The 18205-nt window shown below is 37.0% G+C and overlaps 1 protein-coding gene across 13 annotated transcripts in view; it reads right to left on the bottom strand.

Moving 5' to 3' along the window:
* PARD3 (par-3 family cell polarity regulator) overlaps nucleotides 1–18205 on the bottom strand; it is a 683059-nt gene that overhangs the window by 13270 nt on the left and 651584 nt on the right. For all 13 annotated transcript variants that reach the window (XM_075922689.2, XM_075922683.2, XM_075922685.2 and 10 more), the window contains one exon: nucleotides 9945–10065. In XM_075922689.2, coding sequence (XP_075778804.2) covers nucleotides 9945–10065 — 121 coding nt within the window. The remainder of the gene's footprint in view (nucleotides 1–9944; nucleotides 10066–18205) is intronic.

Below are 18205 nucleotides of genomic sequence, written 5' to 3' on the forward strand. Positions count from 1 at the left end.
AATGAGTGTCTGGGCAAGTTAAAATGTTCCACAAGAGGTTTCTGTGTGTTACCATTTTGAATATCTGATTTGTGTCCATTAATCCTTTGTTGTAGAGATTGTCCCGTCTGGCCAATATACATGGCAGAGGGGCATTGCTGGCATGGATCACATTAGTAGATACGCAGTTGTGGCTAAGTGTTGTGATGATGTTGTTCGTGTAGATGTGTGGACAGAGCTGGCCCTGGAATTTATTGCAGGGGTTCCTGGATGAATACGAGTGAGGTGTGATGCGTGGCTGCTGGAAAGAATTTGTTTCAGGTTAGGGAATTGTCTGTAGGTGAGGATTGGCCTGTCTCCCACAGCCTTTGAGAGTGAGGGATTGTTTTCCAGGCTAGGTTGTAGATTGTTATTGATGCACTGGAGGGATTTAAGCTGGAGGCTGTAAATGATGACTAGTGGTATTCTGTTATTGGTTTTTGGGGTCTATCTTGAAGAAGTTGATGCCTGGGTTCTCATTTGGCTGTGCCAATCTGTTTTTTCACTTCCCCAGGCAGGTATTTAAGTTTTAGAAATGACTAACTGAGATCCTGTATGTGTTTGTCTCTGTCTGTGGGACTGCAGCAAATCCAGTTGTATCTTAGGGGCTAGCTGTAAACAGTTGATTGGGTAATGTGTCCTGGATGAAAGCTAGAAGCATGTAGGTAAGTATAACTATCGGTAGGTTACTGATATAAAATGGTGGAAACATGGCCATCATTTAATTGTACTGTAGTGTCAGGAGAAATATCCCTGATGAAGCCACTGCACAGCTGGTGACTGAGCTCACAGCCCACTCTATTAGCTTCACTTAGGACAGACACTTTAATTAATATTTTTTCCTCCCCCTCTCTCCTCTTTTTCTGCTATATATTTGTACCTTTGGACCGCTTACTCCATATTTGTCATTTGAAGAAGTGGGTTGTGCCGATGAAAGCTCATAATACCATCTACATTTTTGGTTAGTCTCTCAGGTGCTACATGACCATTGTTTTGGGTTTTTTTTAAGGTTTTTTTAGTTACAGACTAACATGGCTACCTCTTTGAGATGTGAATTTAGATATCCAAAGTATGAGAAGTATGGCTAATGAAAGAAAATCTCAGATATCATTGATGTCACATCAAAGATCTACCATGTTTGTTCATGTTTTTCTTAACTTGATTGGAGAACATAAAATCTCAAATCTACACATGAAGCTCTCTCTTTGTACTAGGGATATAAAATCCCATTTAATCGATGAACTGGTTAAATGTTATATTTAACTGGTGTAGTGGTCAACTGTGGAAGAACTTTGTACATGATAGTTTAGGGGTGATGAGGCCTCCATTCCTTCCCCCCTTTCCCTTTCCCCTATATCTGATGAGCCAGAAGCAAGTCTTTGGGAACATACGCCACTTAAGATAAGCATTGTTGCCAGCATAGCAAGAACAAGTATAAGATAAGGTTAAAAGACAAGAACACAAACAACTCTGTTTACCCTTAAGTACTGATCACATAAACAGGGCCAAAGGACAAAAAGAACCAGATGAGAACCAGATCAATAACTAACAGCTAAGCTCTATATCAGCACTAATGAGTAAGCCCTGGAAATTTCCAAACTGCCAAACAAGGCAGGAAAACTGTATTTAAGGCTACCTCAAAGCCTAGCAAATCGGACCTCACCGATGGGCTTTGGGTACCGGCACCTCGGAAGCTGAGACAACCTTCCACTTCATCCGCAGCCTACCCGGGGTCCCAGGCTTGCAGGAAGGGACGCAAGATATGCTGCTTCTTTGTTATGCTGTTCTTCCATTTATGGGGCACAGCTGTTAGCTGTCAAAAATAAACTGTTTGTGTTTGACAGATACCTGTGTAGAGTCCTTTGTACTTTGGAAAGCCAGTGTCGGACCTGAGACTTACTCTGGCTGGCTACAACTGGTTAACCATATAAACTGGGGTGGGGGGGGGGGAGGGGAGGTGTATTCCAGCACAGCTGGGCTGGAGTATCTCACACCTGTGGCATGGCAGACTGCTCTGGCAAGGCTGGGCTGCTGCAGGCAGAAGGCTGCTCCAGTCCAGCCAGGCCATCGATTAACCAGCAACTGGTAAGCATTACCTGATAAGATAAACCTGTTAACCACTGACATCCCTCCTTTGTAAACAACTGAGAAAAATATATTTAAAAGTGTTTCCACTATACTAACATTTACAGATAAAATGTGTTTTCTAAAGAAAATTTGTATGTTAAGATTTGTCAGCTATGTTAAGATTTTGCATTTCCACCCAAAATACCACACATATGAACATAATTCATGCTACTACACAGATACACACTGAGGATAAAAGAAAACCTGCACGGTGAAAAAATTTCATGTCTTGCAACTCAGACCATGCACTTGGAACAAGTTAACACATGTACAAACAGGCTACCACAAGGAAAAATATAATTACAATAATTCTTTGAAGCCATCAACGAAACCTGGCAACAGCTCTTAGTGCAAATTGCAAAGAACTCCGGCCTTGTTTGTGATAAGATGTATGACAAGCATTGACCTTTTAAATCAAAAAGCGGTCAAGGCTGCAATAACAAACAAGGCTGAATTATACGAATAAATGTATGTTCAAGTCTTCAACAATGCATTGAAGTGATGATGATAGCTATTCCAGTCAGCATCCTTAAACAGAATGCAGGATACTCATCTTGAAAAATGAAAACTCAACGTAAGGGTGAGATGTGTATGAAATTAGATAGCTCTGTTCTTAAATAGATACTATTTTAAAATTTGGCTTGGGAAAGTTACACATATCTAGAACGACAGTTGTGGTATTACATTAGTCAAAATAAGATATAATTTTGCACTGATGTCATTAATGTCTCTGGGCCATATTGTATCCTTCACTACTGCCAACAGAGGAAAGGAGATTCTAGTGAACCCCCCCACCCTGGGGTGAGTGAAGGCAGGCAGGCAGACTGTCCCTCACATTAGCATCCCTCCCCCTCTTTATTTCTGAAGTCTCTCTCTGAAGTTGGAATTCTATCCATGGAAATATCCCACCACCAAACCTGCGGGTCTCTTGTGGGCAAGTTAATGCTAATTTATTAATTTTCCCTCAATGCAGGTTGGAATGCATACCCTTTAGGACAGCAGTAGATTCTATGATAGTGCAACGCCTACAGAAACCACACAATCACAGAATGAGCGACGGGGAGAGGGTGCGTACAAATATATACATGAGAGAGGGTATGTCTATACTACCCTGCTAGTTCGAACTAGCGGGGTAATGTAGGCATACCGCACTTGCAAATGAAGCCGGGGATTTGAATTTCCCGGGCTTCATTTGCATAAACCGGGCGCCGCCATTTTTAAATCCCAGCTAGTTCGAACCCCGTGCCGCGCACCTACACGCGGCACGGAGTAGCTAGTTCGGATTAGGCTTCCTAATCCGAACTAGCTGTACTCCTCATTCCACGAGGAGTACAGCTAGTTCGGATTAGGAAGCCTAATCCGAACTAGCTACTCCGTGCCGCGTGTAGCCGCGCGGCATGGGGTTTGAACTAGCCGGGATTTAAAAATGACGGCGCCCGGTTTATGCAATTGAAGCCCGGGAAATTCAAATCCCGGGCTTCATTTGCAAGTGCGGTATGCCTACATTACCCTGCTAGTTCGAACTAGCGGGGTAGTGTAGACATACCCAGAGAGAGAGAGAATATGAGAGGAATCCAGGACCCAATGCCTCTGCAGCTTTTGGGAAATTCACTAGCTTAGGAGATGAAACTCATAGTACCACCTACTATACTGGTGAAAGAATTCAGAGAAACTATGAGTTAAAATGTGGACAATTTCCTTGCACCTACTTTAAAACTGATGGAGCTAATAGTTCTTTATTATCTGAATTATTTGAATTACTTTTCTAGGATAGGCTTGATAGTTTAACCCAAAAATTGAAGCAAGACTTAAGACCAGTTCACAGACTTAAGGCATTAAAATTTTTGACATACTTACGTTCAGTAGAATTAAAAGTAGGTAAGATTGCATGACCTTGCCTGCTCAATGTAAAGATGTGCTCAACACAGATGAAATGTAATTCACTAACTGTGGGTATCAAAATGTACAATGATATCGAACATTCTAGGGAGCTAGAGATGTCTTTAAAGATTTTTTTACCTCAATCTTCTTGTTTATGTTGCCCTGGGGAACTGAACACATAGCAATATTCCCTTTAAGTAACTGCCAGCAAAGGTATTATTCAAACACCATATCAAAAGAAAAGCCCATCTCTTTGTATACTCTCTCTATGGAGTACATATAGAAACTGAAAAGCATTCAAGTGGCGTGGGATTAAGATTCTGATTTTATGTATTACCACAAATGGAAAAATTATCGCTACTATAGCAAAACCCAACCACCATACATTCAGAACTCTGAAATTCTTTCTATTCTATTTGCATGAATTGTATTATATGAGCTACAAATATATTGATAAACAAAATGCAATAATTGCATGTTTTAAATTTGCTACCTTAATTTCACGTGTGGTAAACTAGAATAGTATAATTTAGCATAATTAGAACCAGAACATATACTTTTCAAATATATTTGTGTTAATTCCCCTAATGGTTGATAAAAAGAAGGATGGGATTTGCACACAGAATATGAGCAGAACCCTCTACATAGCTATGGTTCTATCTCTGGACTTGAGGAAGGAAAAAACATTGTGTGGTTTTTAATGTATACAGATATATTACATCTTGATCAGGGCTCTGAATATCTCAGGATAAAAATTCTTACAAAAGACCTTAAATCATTAGCCAATTTTAAGTTTAATTTTAAACCAATGAATATTTAAATTCTCATTCTCCTTTTAGTGATTAACCTGTTTCTGCATAATTTACAGCTACCTGTCTTATAGTACTTCCTGTTTATCTTCCAAGTCTTTGCTTCAGCATGTACTGTCATGTGTTTTCCCAATCATAAATAGTGTCAAAGTGCTATTGCAACTGCAGATACACATAAAAGCTGCCCTTTCTTGTTTTGCATTGTTAGGTAAGTTGTTCAAATGATTCTAGGTCTTATCTTCTAGAAATGAGCTATTAAGTCCCTTTGATTTTATATAAGGTGTAAGAATTGCTTGTTGGGATAAGAGGATAGCAAAAAGTGACAGAAAGGGATAAGATTTCCATTATGTCTGCTTTAGAAACACGGAAAAGATCTGTGTTGGAATAAAGCAATAGAAAAAAAAGGATAGCCCCTGATTTTGGATTAATAATTTCTCCAAGACCTGTTATACTTCATTAAGTTATTAAATGTTTTTGGAAATCATGCAGCTGATTCATCTGTTGCAAAATTCAGTTGACAATTAAAAACTCATACCTGGAATAGTGGTGATATATTTAGTTTTGACCAAATTAGGGTTGCTTTAAAACCAAAAATAAAAGCTCTTTATTTGGTGCACAAATATTTTGGAGTTCTGTCTAACTGCAATCGCTCATGATACCAATATTCTCCACACTCATCCAGTTAGAATAGGAACAACTGAAAGGGAATGTTTTTGTGATTGGAAACAGATGCACTCCTTTCTTAGCATCAATTTTTTTGAGAAAAAGGCAGTTCAATGCTTTTTGGGAGGTAGCTGTGTTTCTTGGAACAGGACTGGGAAGCAGTGCACTGTTTTCAATTGATTCAACATCCTTTTTTCTTTTAATTGGATGGTTTAATCCCTTGACATTTAAGGCTATAATACTTAGTTGTTGTGTTTTTGTTATTGAAGGTGGGGATCAGTTAATTAAGATATGACTAGACAAAAATACATTAAATACAAGATATAGAAGAAATTAGAGCCCAAATCCCAGAACTCCAGCATTGTTTCAAAGAAAGATGAGTCTCAGCAGACCTAATACAACATGGACAAGAACGAAAAAACCTAGTCACACGACAGTGGCACTGAACTGAAATATCAACATAAAATAGTTCCAGTTTTTGAGGAAAAATATGACATAGCACCACAAAACATCTTAGGAGTTTAGCTGATATATAGAATGATGCCACAACAGGCTCAGCATCTCCACTGCTATTTATTTACTAATACAAATTACCTATTTAGTACAACAAATACTGGTTTGATTTCTTGCCAGTAGGGTAACAATGGTTTGTTCATATCCTTGTGTTACTTTCCATTTTAGCTGTGTATATTTTGTGCACTTAATACAATTGTGAATCTCCTGGTAATTCATTCTCTCTCTCCCCCCCTCCCCCTGTTTTTTTTCCTCAAACACAAAAAAAATGGTTAGAGAGAAAGAAAATAAGCAATCCACAAGAAAATTAACTTTTAAATATCTCTTCAACAAAACTATGAGCTGACAGAAAAATTACTTTGGACTTTAGTGGACTCTGGATGTAAAAAAGCTTAATCATTGTTAATGAAGTGAGAATGGGTGAAAAAAATCGATACATCATTCAAACGACCTTGAGCAAATTTTTATAATTGCTCCAGCCTGTTTTAATACATAGCCTCATCTCATCTTTCACACACTAGAATTTTCAGTACCTTAAGACATTTTAATATGAATTTAGTGTCCATGAAAGGGGCTGGATTGACAGCCTTAGAGATTAAAGTCCTTCATTATAAACATAACAGGTATAGTTTGGGTGAAAATGCCAGCTTTCCCATACTCCCTATCTACAAAGAAGTAAATATGGTCTCATGGGAACTTTCAGTGAAAGGATAGTTCAGACTCCGTGCCCAGGCAATCAGACTCTTTGCCAAGGATTTAATTACATGCCAATTCAATGCAGCCTTTTATAATAGGGACACTTGCCCACTAAGAGCTGGCTGAGATTAAACTCATTTGACACAGGCAACTGCAGTACCTTTAGTCACTATCAACCCAGGATAGATTAGAATTGACGACGTAGAGATGATAGTCATGCTAACATATTAGCCATCAAGCCATTTGAATATTCCAATAGCCACAGTAGTTCCAGCAGTATACATTATACACACTTCAAAACACACTTCCATTTCCTATTTTAAAGTAACCAACAATCCCATATCAGAAAATCACTTTGCTCCCTATTCCCTATTCCTATGCAAACTTTTTATCACTTCATAATGTACATGACACAGCAAATGACAGATTTTCCACTCTCTTTCTATCCAAATCAGGGCAAAAAATATTCAGATCATATGATTAAGGCACTTTTATGAATGTAATGAATTTAATAACACATTGAAGTCCTATTTATGCCACAAGTCCGTTTCCTGAGGGAAAAAAAACTTTTCCAACAATAGTCCTCGTGCAAGTGTACTTCACTGCTATAATTTCTAGCCAATAGCTTATAAATGAAAAGACTTAAAAGGAATTTTACAAATGAAGTCTCCTCCTACATATGTGTAGTAAACTACTTGCACATTTTTGAATGTCACTAGTATTTAATAACACATCTGGATGCATTTTCAGAGGGGGTGCCCTTACAAACTCCATAATCTTATACTAATACGTTAAATATATACACATTACTTAAGAGAGGAGTTTATAGTTTCTGAACACTAACATGACTGTAAACCATAGAAATGAATGAAATCATTGTTTTATCCATTTCCAGAATTGTGATCTTATGAGGTTGGAGGATATGAGAAGAAAAAAATAATTCCAAATTACTCTGGACTAGTTTTTTTTTTAATACAGATATAATAAAAAATCATGTAGCTAGTGAAAGCTTTAACAACAGAGCAGCTCCTACAAAAGCAACAATAAGCTTCAGAATTAAAATTAATACATTAAGCAGAATTACAGTCACTTTGAGCTCATTTGCATGATCAGTAGAATGAGGAGTAAATGGAGAGATCCCAATTGTTTGAAAGAGGAAAAAAAGGAAAGGTCAATGTTCTGACCCACAATTTAGGAAATTATTCCATTTCTAAGGTAATCAGCCTGTCATCCAAATAATTCCCCACTCACTCATTACCGGAAACTATAATACAAGCAAGCCAAGTTGTCTGTCTAAAGTTGCTATGGCATTTAAATATACAACAATTTGGCCCATAACCTTCAGTAGTGAAGTTCCCAAGTCTTGAAGAGTGCAAGTTTTTCTCATAAAACACTTTTCCCAAGAACTCTGCTTGATCTCTCGTTCTGAGAAACAGTGGATATTCATAATGGACAAACACTCCCCATTCCCAATCTTCTATATTCCAAAAATCTTATAGTACAACAGAAATAGGGTATCAAATTATCTTCACCACATCATATGAAAAATATCTGGTAATGAAAAAAAAATGTGTATTTCATTTATTCAGTTTCATAGAAGGTCAAAGTTTTCCAGTGTGGGAAAGTGAATCCCATACAGTATTCTCAGCAGTTTTAGGTCATTTAAGGACACATTTACCTTTGTTCCTTTCCATGCTGCATGTTAAGAACATCACAATTTCAAATGGATGCATTAAAGAAGGACAAGGGCACAAAGGTTAAACTGTGTGTAAACACGTCAAGTCTACATTCACCATCACAGACAAATAGAGATGATGTGCGCATTTATGGTTTTACCTACGGTGTCCAAATCATCATCATACTCAGTGAAATTTCAATCTCTCAATATTTCCGCATTAAACCAGTGCTCATTGTAATACTAGTAAGTGGGTATGGCAGAATTCAGTTTTCATTTTTTAAATAATTTTGATGAATACTATTGATGTTTATTTTTGATCTCTTTAAATATAGACAACGGAGCAAAGGTATAAGTTTTATGCTTTTTTCTATTCTCTCTTTTTTTCCTGTGTTTATCAATTTAAATGTTCACAGTTGCAGGAAATTATGGGGGGACAGTAAGACAAAAATTATTTAATGACAGCAGACATTCAGATTCAAAAAGTTCAAGTTTTATAACCATTAAAACACAAGCTATCAACAGCACATTGTCAAAATAAACAACGTGAATAGCCTTAGAATCAAATTCTAACAAGTTCTCAAGCAACATTTTTCTTACTTTGCCTCTCGGTAAATTTCTATCATCAATGTAATTTTCTTTTGTTGACTTGTGTGTGTACAGTGAAATCGATGTTTGTCAACATTTACTAATAAAAATAAAATCCTTCCAAGCCTAGTAACAAGAACAGCACAATATATAAGACTTTTGATGTGTTGTATTAGCTTTGAGATACAGTTGTTCTTTCCAAGAACATGCCGGCACCAACCTCATTTTCTGTACTGTGACATTTTTAAGAAAAAATAAACTAGATAAAATTTTTGCCACAGATATTTAAAGAATCCTAATTTAAGAATAATAACTGATTCAAAAACAAGTTAATGGGGTTTGTTATGGCAAGCAACAAAAGCATGTAGCATTACATAATTGTATCCCCTTTCTACATAAGGCTGAACAGGATTTAAATGATTATTTGAGGATATATACCTCTTCTTTTTAGTAGGAAAATACATTTAACTTTTTACCTGAGAAAAAATTAATCTCAAACCATGATAATGCCCCACAAGAACCTCAATATTTTTAGGAATTAGTTATGTGATCTTTGGTATGAACACAGTCTTTCTGTCCAATCCAGCTTGTATTTCACATTTCATTGTAATCTCTTTAGTCTGAGAAGTGAAAAATTACCTTTTTATGGATAATGTCTACACAACTCTCTCTCCTCCTCCCCCCTTTCAGGTACTATAAACTAGTCTATGGTGATGAGAGAGACAGCTATATTTTGTCACAGAGCAAATGATACCATTTACACAGTGGGCAGATGGCTGAGCCTGATACAAAATGAAATTAACAACAATGGACCACAGATGGAGATAAGAGAAAGGTCAGGAGTTAAAAGGTCATAGGAGCTTGGATCTTCATTGCTTCTTTACATGCAGGGACTTAAGGAAACAGCTGATGTGGTTGTACTTAATGTAAGTTTGGGGAGGATAGTCAGGTGTATGGAGAATCTAAACACTCACCCATGGTTGTTCAAAACTATAGGTACGTCTGCGGTCTTCCACATCTTCATCTTGCTTTGCTTGCTGAAATTCGTGCCTCAGACGCTGTATCCGATCATGATTGCTAGGAGTTGATCTGTTGCTAAAAGAAAAAAGGGGTACAGGATGAACACACTTTAGAATCATAATCTGTGAAATTTGGTTAGGAAAATGTCAGCTTCTTATGAACTGGCACTACTTTAGAGTAATGAAAGATTTTAAAAACAATTTGCAGGCATTAAATAAAATGTTCTTCAGTTTGTTATTAATACTGCTTACAGCTTTAAAAGAAATTTCAGACAGAATGAGAATAAGACTAGTAAGCCTATTTTAAAATTAGATTTCTAAACTCGTCAAAGCAAACTGTCACTTTTACAGTAAATGCTACCATAGAGATTATAAAAGATAAAATATATTCATTAGCATCCGACAAACATTTAGATAAAAATAGAAATGTACAGAAAAATTGCTAAAGTGACATCTAATATTTAATAAACATTGGAGATACTCATACATCACTTAATCTATTGTACTGATGTCAGATCTTTATTTCCATCATATCATTAATGATGTTTGGAAATCCTGTCTATACACAATTTGATTATTTTCCTCCAATCAATAAGAACCTGTCATCCCTCAGTTCTGTTTCTAACAAGTCTTTTAAACTGACATTCTGATATCATTAAAAGGCTAATGGAAATCTAAAATTAAATCCATTTGACAGTACAATATTGAAGAACACAACTAGACCATAGGCTCACAAGAAAACACTCAAGTTACAGGCTTGTTGACACCCTGTGACATTCCAGTGTTAGGTGGAAGATCGAATAATATTATAGTTTTTTTCACAGGCAGATTTGAACTATTTAAACCCATCAATTTTCTATAATGGCAGTAACAGGTAATCCCCTCTCCATAGTACATTTTAGGCTTGATTTATGTAAAACCATCATGAAATATGTACAGGAACTGCTAGTTTCATAAGGCAGATATTCATTAATCTCATTGTTATTTTCCCAGCTTCTCCAGTCTCTACCTTCCCCCTCCCTCCCACAACTTTTGGCATACTTCAAAGTTTGCGATATGGGAATTTTAGAATGCCTGACAAACAAATCTTTTATATTAAGGCTAACCAGAAGCAATTCTTTCTCCATTTTAATCTCTTATTCTGGGGCTCTTAAACTCTGCATTTATTGCCTTCTGTTCAAAGTGATGATGACAAATGTTCAGGTATTACATTGTTTCAAATGAGAAATCTAAAGAGAAACAGTGGAGAATAATTCCATAGACTTGTAGACGTAGACACTGTACACAGTAAAACCATAATGCATGCAAATCCCAGATCATCCCCTCCCTTAGGGAAAAATCTGAGGGGGAAGAAATTCTGAAATTTCATATATGGAGTTTTCGTAGCTCTATCACTCCTCACAGTACAGACTTAAAGACTACAGACAACTCCCCTCCCCCAATCCTGTTGGAGCTGTACTGCTGGGTTAATCTGCCGTGATAGCACACCGTACACTTTGACTTTTTTTAACTGGCACATTTCAAATCCAACAAGTACAAACAAAATTGGTATAGTTTACTGATTTTCAAAATGAGAGATAGTTACTGTAACAAAGAAGCAATCCTGTGGTAGAGTATTTAAAAGATTTAATGCAAAATACTTGCAGACCTGCTGATGTTTTTCATTTTGAGGCTTTAAGAAGTAAGAGTGTGTGTGTATGTGTGTGTGTACGCAATACCATTTAGGTGTGGTACAAAGAGATTAGCAAATAGCTCTATTTAGGCCACTTGATGTAGTTAAAATAATCAATGAATATGAGGGGCTCATCAGTCAGGAGATGTGGTTCATTTCAAACTCAGAAGAGATAACGGTGGAAAAGAGCCACTGAATAAACTGAATGGATTAGCCTGTTGGAGGCACAGCAGGAAAGAGGGTACAACAATAAAGAGCTGATTCTGTTTAATGGTAAGAAAACGTACTGCACTATGACAGCTTGTGCTAAAGTTTTGGGACAATAAGCCAAAACAGACTCACCAGATTAAATGGAATTGATGTATTCTGTTGGCCACAACATGCGTAAAGGTGTTATTATATAAAACATATAACAATAGTGCCATCAACAGTTGAACATTACTCAAAATAATCATTATAGATATTGTAAAATATAATGGTTAAGCCTCCTCCAGAATAGTATGCTCAGCAGGTTGGCCATCTTTTCACTGGAATGAGATGGAGCAAGAGAGGCTATGGAGGATCCCAGGATTTATGAGTAATGTCTCAAAAAACTCTAAAAAAAGGCTAAGTTTGTTCATAATTGCAAAAAAGAAAATGTCAAGCTCCACTGAAGCTCATCTGAAGAAGTGTGTTTTGCCCATGAAAATGCATGATACTATACACACACACACACACACCCCCTAAATTCAAAATAAGGGATCTGCGCTATGCAAATTGTATATCTTATTTTGATTCTATTTTGAAATAACATGCTATTTCGAGACATCCCTTAACCCTCATGGAACAAGGGTTACAGCGATGCCGAAATAGCGTGCCTGTCATTTTAGAAAGTATTTTGAAATAACAGATGGCTTGTTAAGATGCAGGATACCTATTTCGGGATATCTCTGGTACCCCAAAATAACTGCACAGTGTAGACGTACCCTTAGAGACTAACAAATATATTGATAGTTGTAGATACGTTTGTCTCTAAAGGTACATCTAAACTACATCCCTTTTTCAATAAAGGGATGTAAATTGTAAATTAGATGAATCGAAATTGTAAATGAAACCAGGATTTGAATTTCCAAGGCTTCATTTACATAATTGCACTTTTCGGGAAAAAAACGTGGTCAAGATGGGGATCTTTTGACAGATCCTGTAATGGTTACAGGATCTTTCAAAATGGGGCATTTCTGTCAAAAGATCCCCATCTTGACAGCGTTTTTTTTTTTTTTTTTTGAAAAGCGGATTTTTGAAAAAAGTCCACGGCTGCCATTATGTAAATGAAGCATGGGAAATTCAAATCCTGGCTTCTTTTACAATTTCGATATGTCTAATTTACATCCCCTTATCGAAAAAGGGATGTAGTTTAGATGTACCCTAAGGGTAAAAATAGAAAAAATGTGGAAGATTTTTCTTGTGTAGCTGTCACACACATTAGTAATGTGAATACTTCCTTTAAGTCAGCTTTAAAAACAACTAGTAGTCCTGTAGCACCTTGGGGTATGTCTAGACTACACCCCTCTTTCGACAGAGGGATGTAAATTAGACACTTTGATTTCACTTTTGAAATAGTGCTTTTTCGAAAGAGCGCCGTGAAGTGAATATGCAAATGAAGCATAGGAAATTCAAATCCAGGCTTCATTTGCAATTTTGAAGTGTCTAATTTACATCCCTCTGTCGAAAGGGATGTAATGTGTGTGATAGAGCTACACAAGAAAAATTTTCCACATTTTTTCTAATTTACTTCCTAACTCAAAAATCAAGGCACAGAATCAGAAATTTTAAGAGGTTCTATCTTGCTGAAAAATAAAGAACAAATTCACTTGAGTCTTTCAGTACTACTTCCACTCAAATTTCTTGGAGGTGAAAGAGTTACAAAGATATAGAATAAGTGAACATATATTATTAGGAAGGATGTTAGGATAAAACAGAGAGGTTATCTTAAACTTTTAAGGGAGGACAGATTATTTAGGGAGTTTAAGGAGGAGCACATGCTGCCTCTCTCTTATTTCAATTAATTATTTTCATTCTCAGTCCTGAATTATGCCCCTTTCTTAAATCACTTCAGTGATCTTCATTCCCATCATATCAAGTTTAAATTTCCCATTCTTGTCTTCGAGGCCCTGTATAACTCCACCCAGGCCTGTTACCTGAGTTCTTGTTTCTTTTCACCCGGCCCCTCTCAATCTTAACTCCACCAGGATCTCCTTTGTTTCCTTTTCCCCTTTCCATCTTTTCATGCTTCTATGCATGGAATTACTAATATGCCAGGAGAACGTTCTATCCTCAACGAAAGCCCTCGTCAACATTCACTCATTTCTTCGATGAAGAGGTGAAAAGGTAAGAAGGAAATTAGATAAGTGAAACAAAAATATAAACCACACATTCAAAACAACTGTTCTAAGGTTACTTCTCTCCTGGTCTTCCAGTGTGTGCTGTTAAATCTATAGCTGCCTTTTAGACCTCAAGCTCCTTGGAGCAAGGACTGTCTTTATGTTAGCACTTAATGAATAATAAATAACCTAGATATTTCTCAATCTATGACGATACCAGTTTTGACTTGGTAAGTATGTCACTTGGAAGCAAGATTTAGCCACAGAAAATACACTAGGGATGCATCTAGACTGGCAAGATTTTGCGCAAAAACTTGCCAGCTGTCTACACTGGCTGCTTGAATTTGCGCAAGAGCACTGATGTTCTAATGTAAGAATTCAGTGCTTCTTGCGTAAATACTTTGACGCTCCTGCTCAGGGATAAGCCCTCTTGTGCAAGAATACTTGCACAAAAGGGCCAGTGTAGACAGGCACCTTAATTTTTTGCACAAGAAAGCCCGATGGCTAACATGGCCATTGGAGCTTTCTTGCGCAAAAGAGCATATATACTGGGCACGGATGCTTTTGCACAAAAGCACTTTTTGCGCAAAAGCATCCGTGCCAATCTAGATGCTCTTTTGCAGAAATACTTTTAACGGAAAAACTTTTCCGTTAAAAGTATTTCCGCAAAATCATGCCAGAATAGACGCAGCTTGGAGAAAGGCTTTGTTTCAGGCTGCTTAAAGCTCTCCTCTACTGGAGGGAACTTGTACCAAAAGTTGAGGATGGGTAATAGCCAGAGTGGCTTATTTATAAGCATCACAGTGCATTTTTATCAGTATTTTGAACTCACATGAACCCAAGATTTCAAAGCAAACTCAATCCAAACTGCCCAGAATTAACTATAGGAAGAAAGGAGTTTCAGTTGAAGCTTAGCCTGGGTTTATTTGAAATTCGGCTTACACGAAGCTGGACTATCAGCTTTGTACAGTAAACAAATTTTGCTTAGCCTCTTTTACAAACCTGTCACTTGGCTGCAATTTACTTCAAGAGAGGGTGCTCAGAACTTTGCAGAAGACAGTCAGCACCTCACAGGAGAACTCAGTTTTTGTGAAGAGAAATTACAATTCTCCTTGCTCCAACAGTACTAACAGTTCTTGAAAAAATTTCAAAGCCAAACTCAGCCCTGAAATGGGACAATTCCATTTTCTGCAATTGAGTTGGGCCTCTTTACATCAGTTCTGCACGTGGTCCTTAGTTATCTTCCAACTACTCTGGTACACTTAATAGTCAGCTATTTCAGGAATTCTACTTAAAACACACAGCCCCATGAATGGGCTAAAAAACATTGCAACTGTAAGCAAAGCTTATACAGACCAAACCTGTCACAAATTTTAAGTAATAAGCAAGCACAGCAATGACCATAAGAGTCTCAGATCATTAAGCAATGTCTTACCGTGATGTCATGTATTGATGTACAGAGTTGTAATCCTTTCAAAACAGACAGATTGTCAGTGTGATAAAGTGGATACAAACAAGCTTCTGAACAAGGATGACTAAAGCTTTTGAAAAATTCATTGGCCTGAAAAAGGATGAAAAAGGGTCCTGACACCACCACCAGGCAGTAACAATCAAGGTTGGAAAACCAAAAGGCCAGTAAGCAAACAATGTTTCTTACACCTTGAAATTTTTCAACATAGATTGGAGTTGCCCAGACTTCTATGATCTAACTAGCTGCTCCCAAATGCAGTTACAAACATAGATATAATCACTGGGTTCTTAATCATGGGATGCTAGTGAGCAGACATTTCCTACTCGTACTAATTACATTTATTTAATTTTAGTCAGAATATTCACTCCAACTTACACTTTCTTCTGTTAGTTTAAAAATCAGGAGTCGGCCATTCCTCTATCCACAAGTAGAAGCAAGTAGAAAATGTGTTTCCATGACTTTTAAAAGGTTGCTTCATTGAATCTTAATGGTGTTAGCACTCTTGGGGCAATGCATTAGCCTGCAGAATATATGCTTGCCAAAGTTCAGAACTAGCTGACTGTGTATTAAATTGGACCTCCCTTCATTGCTAGGGCAGGATAAAATAGAGGAAAAGACTATAGGGCAGAGTTAATCTACTCTAAAAGCTTCCGCTAAATTTAATGGAATTAGAACACCTTTTCCCCCACCGTGCTCATTCAAAGCAGATGGGCTTGTCTCAGATCACTCAAACAGGTGAATAAACAGCAACTGTCATTCTGTTGCAAAAAGATGCAGAGTACTGTAAAATGCCATGAAAAAAAAAATCTATGGATTTAGGTTAAAGATTAATGCCATCCTAGATCATGCAGTCCACTACTCTACAAGTCTGATGTGAGTTTGTAAACAGCTAACAACATGGATGGGTGTACTGAGATACAATATGGTTAATAGTGGGTTAGTAAGCTAGGTAGTTAGTAGTACTTCTACTTTACATCAACTTAGCTGGAACTCTCTAAGCACACAGAGTTTGGTCAGCCCTCCTTCTGCCTATGCAACATGCATCCAGAATGCAACATGCCACCAGTGCAATTTTTTGTGTGTCCCCTCCACATTCACACTGGCAAAGGCATTATGGAGCATAAGCACAGAGTTTCTGAGAATGCACTTCCATAGCTAGGAAACATAGTTTTGTATGTGCAAATAAGGCTAGCATAACGTTTCATTGTATAAAGGAGTATCTGTGTAATTACAGCTTAACCACGTGCGTTGTGATTGGGCCAAATGAATGCGTCACAAACTAGTTTAAATACGAACAGTTATCAAGGTACTACAGAAGGGAACTTAGAAAGGTGGGTCTCTTTTTGCTTCAATTTTCCTCAAGTTCCAAAGAATTTCTGAAAAAATGGGGCTGGGGAAAGGTGTTAAAGAAGTATCAATTACTAAAATGCAAATAAAAATAGCTTCTCTGCACAAGCTTCATTAAGTTTTATCAGCTAGTATCTTGGGGTTTTACACTCAAACCACAGGTCATAAATTCACAGTAAATCCCCCATATGTTCAGCAAACACCTGAATTCAATTTCTCTTGTAGCTGACGGAATGTGTTGCTCAAATTAATTATGTATGCAAAGTCAGTTTCTAACAGGGACAGCTTCTTGAATATTGAAGGGTATATTCCTATCTGAATTTCCTTTTACAGATCCTTTCCAATATTAGCTTATTTCTTCCATTCTTAGAGTTGTGCAAAGCCCTTTTCTGCCATTTCATATTTGCAAAGTGAATATAGAGAATACCACCTCCTTTAATGTTTGTACTTTTTAAAACATAGCAGAACTCAGGGATCAGCTTAAAATAACAAGCAATATCTCTTCACATTTTACTTGGGTCAAAAACACCCACCCACTCACACATGCAAAATGAACGGCTAGAAAGACTAGGACATATATATACGTGTAAAATCAGCTACTTAGGAAATTTTGTCTTTCCAGTTTATTTTCATAATTTTAAGCTTCATATCTAATATGAAAAGTATTATAAGAAAGTTATGCAAATCCCAAAAGGCACTCAACTTCCTTCAGCTGATAAAATTCATTTCCAGATTTTGACATGATGATTTGTTGTCCATTTCACACCAATTTCAATGTAGTAAATCATCACAAATTAAAAATACACAGCACTATTCATTGGGTTAAAACACTGGTCTCCAAAGCTGTTAATATGACACTTGCTTTTGATGTGATAGCTCTAGTCCTCTGGATATTTTATGGCTGATAAGGAGGTCACTTCACTACACCAGATTCTTCAAACTCTCAAGACCAGATTTCACTCCAGACCCTATGTGGTCATTTTGTAGCAGGGCCATCATTTTACAACCAGTGAAATCTGAGGAATGTACCCAAGACCCCTTTTATTGCGACTATCTTTCTTCCTTATTAGCCTGTCAGAGCTCCCATGTGGGAGACAGAAATTCTGTTTTACATTTCAGGGGAATTCTTTGACTAAAAAGAAGAGCAAATATGTTAGAATCCTGCATAAATATGTGAACTCAGATAGTAAGCTACTGGGCTCTATCCAAATTTAATCTTGCTTTAGAGATATGATGTTGTATAGAACCAATTTCAAACCACAAAAACTGTAAAAACTGCTGCAGTCATGGCCATAGAAGATTATTTTGTTTAATATGCCACAGCTGAAAAACACTTCTTTATTTTTAATTTTTAAAGCACTATTAT

The sequence above is a fragment of the Pelodiscus sinensis genome, chromosome 2 (assembly GCF_052426305.1).
Source record: "Pelodiscus sinensis isolate ZL-2025 chromosome 2, ASM5242630v1, whole genome shotgun sequence".
NCBI lineage: Eukaryota > Metazoa > Chordata > Testudines > Trionychidae > Pelodiscus > Pelodiscus sinensis.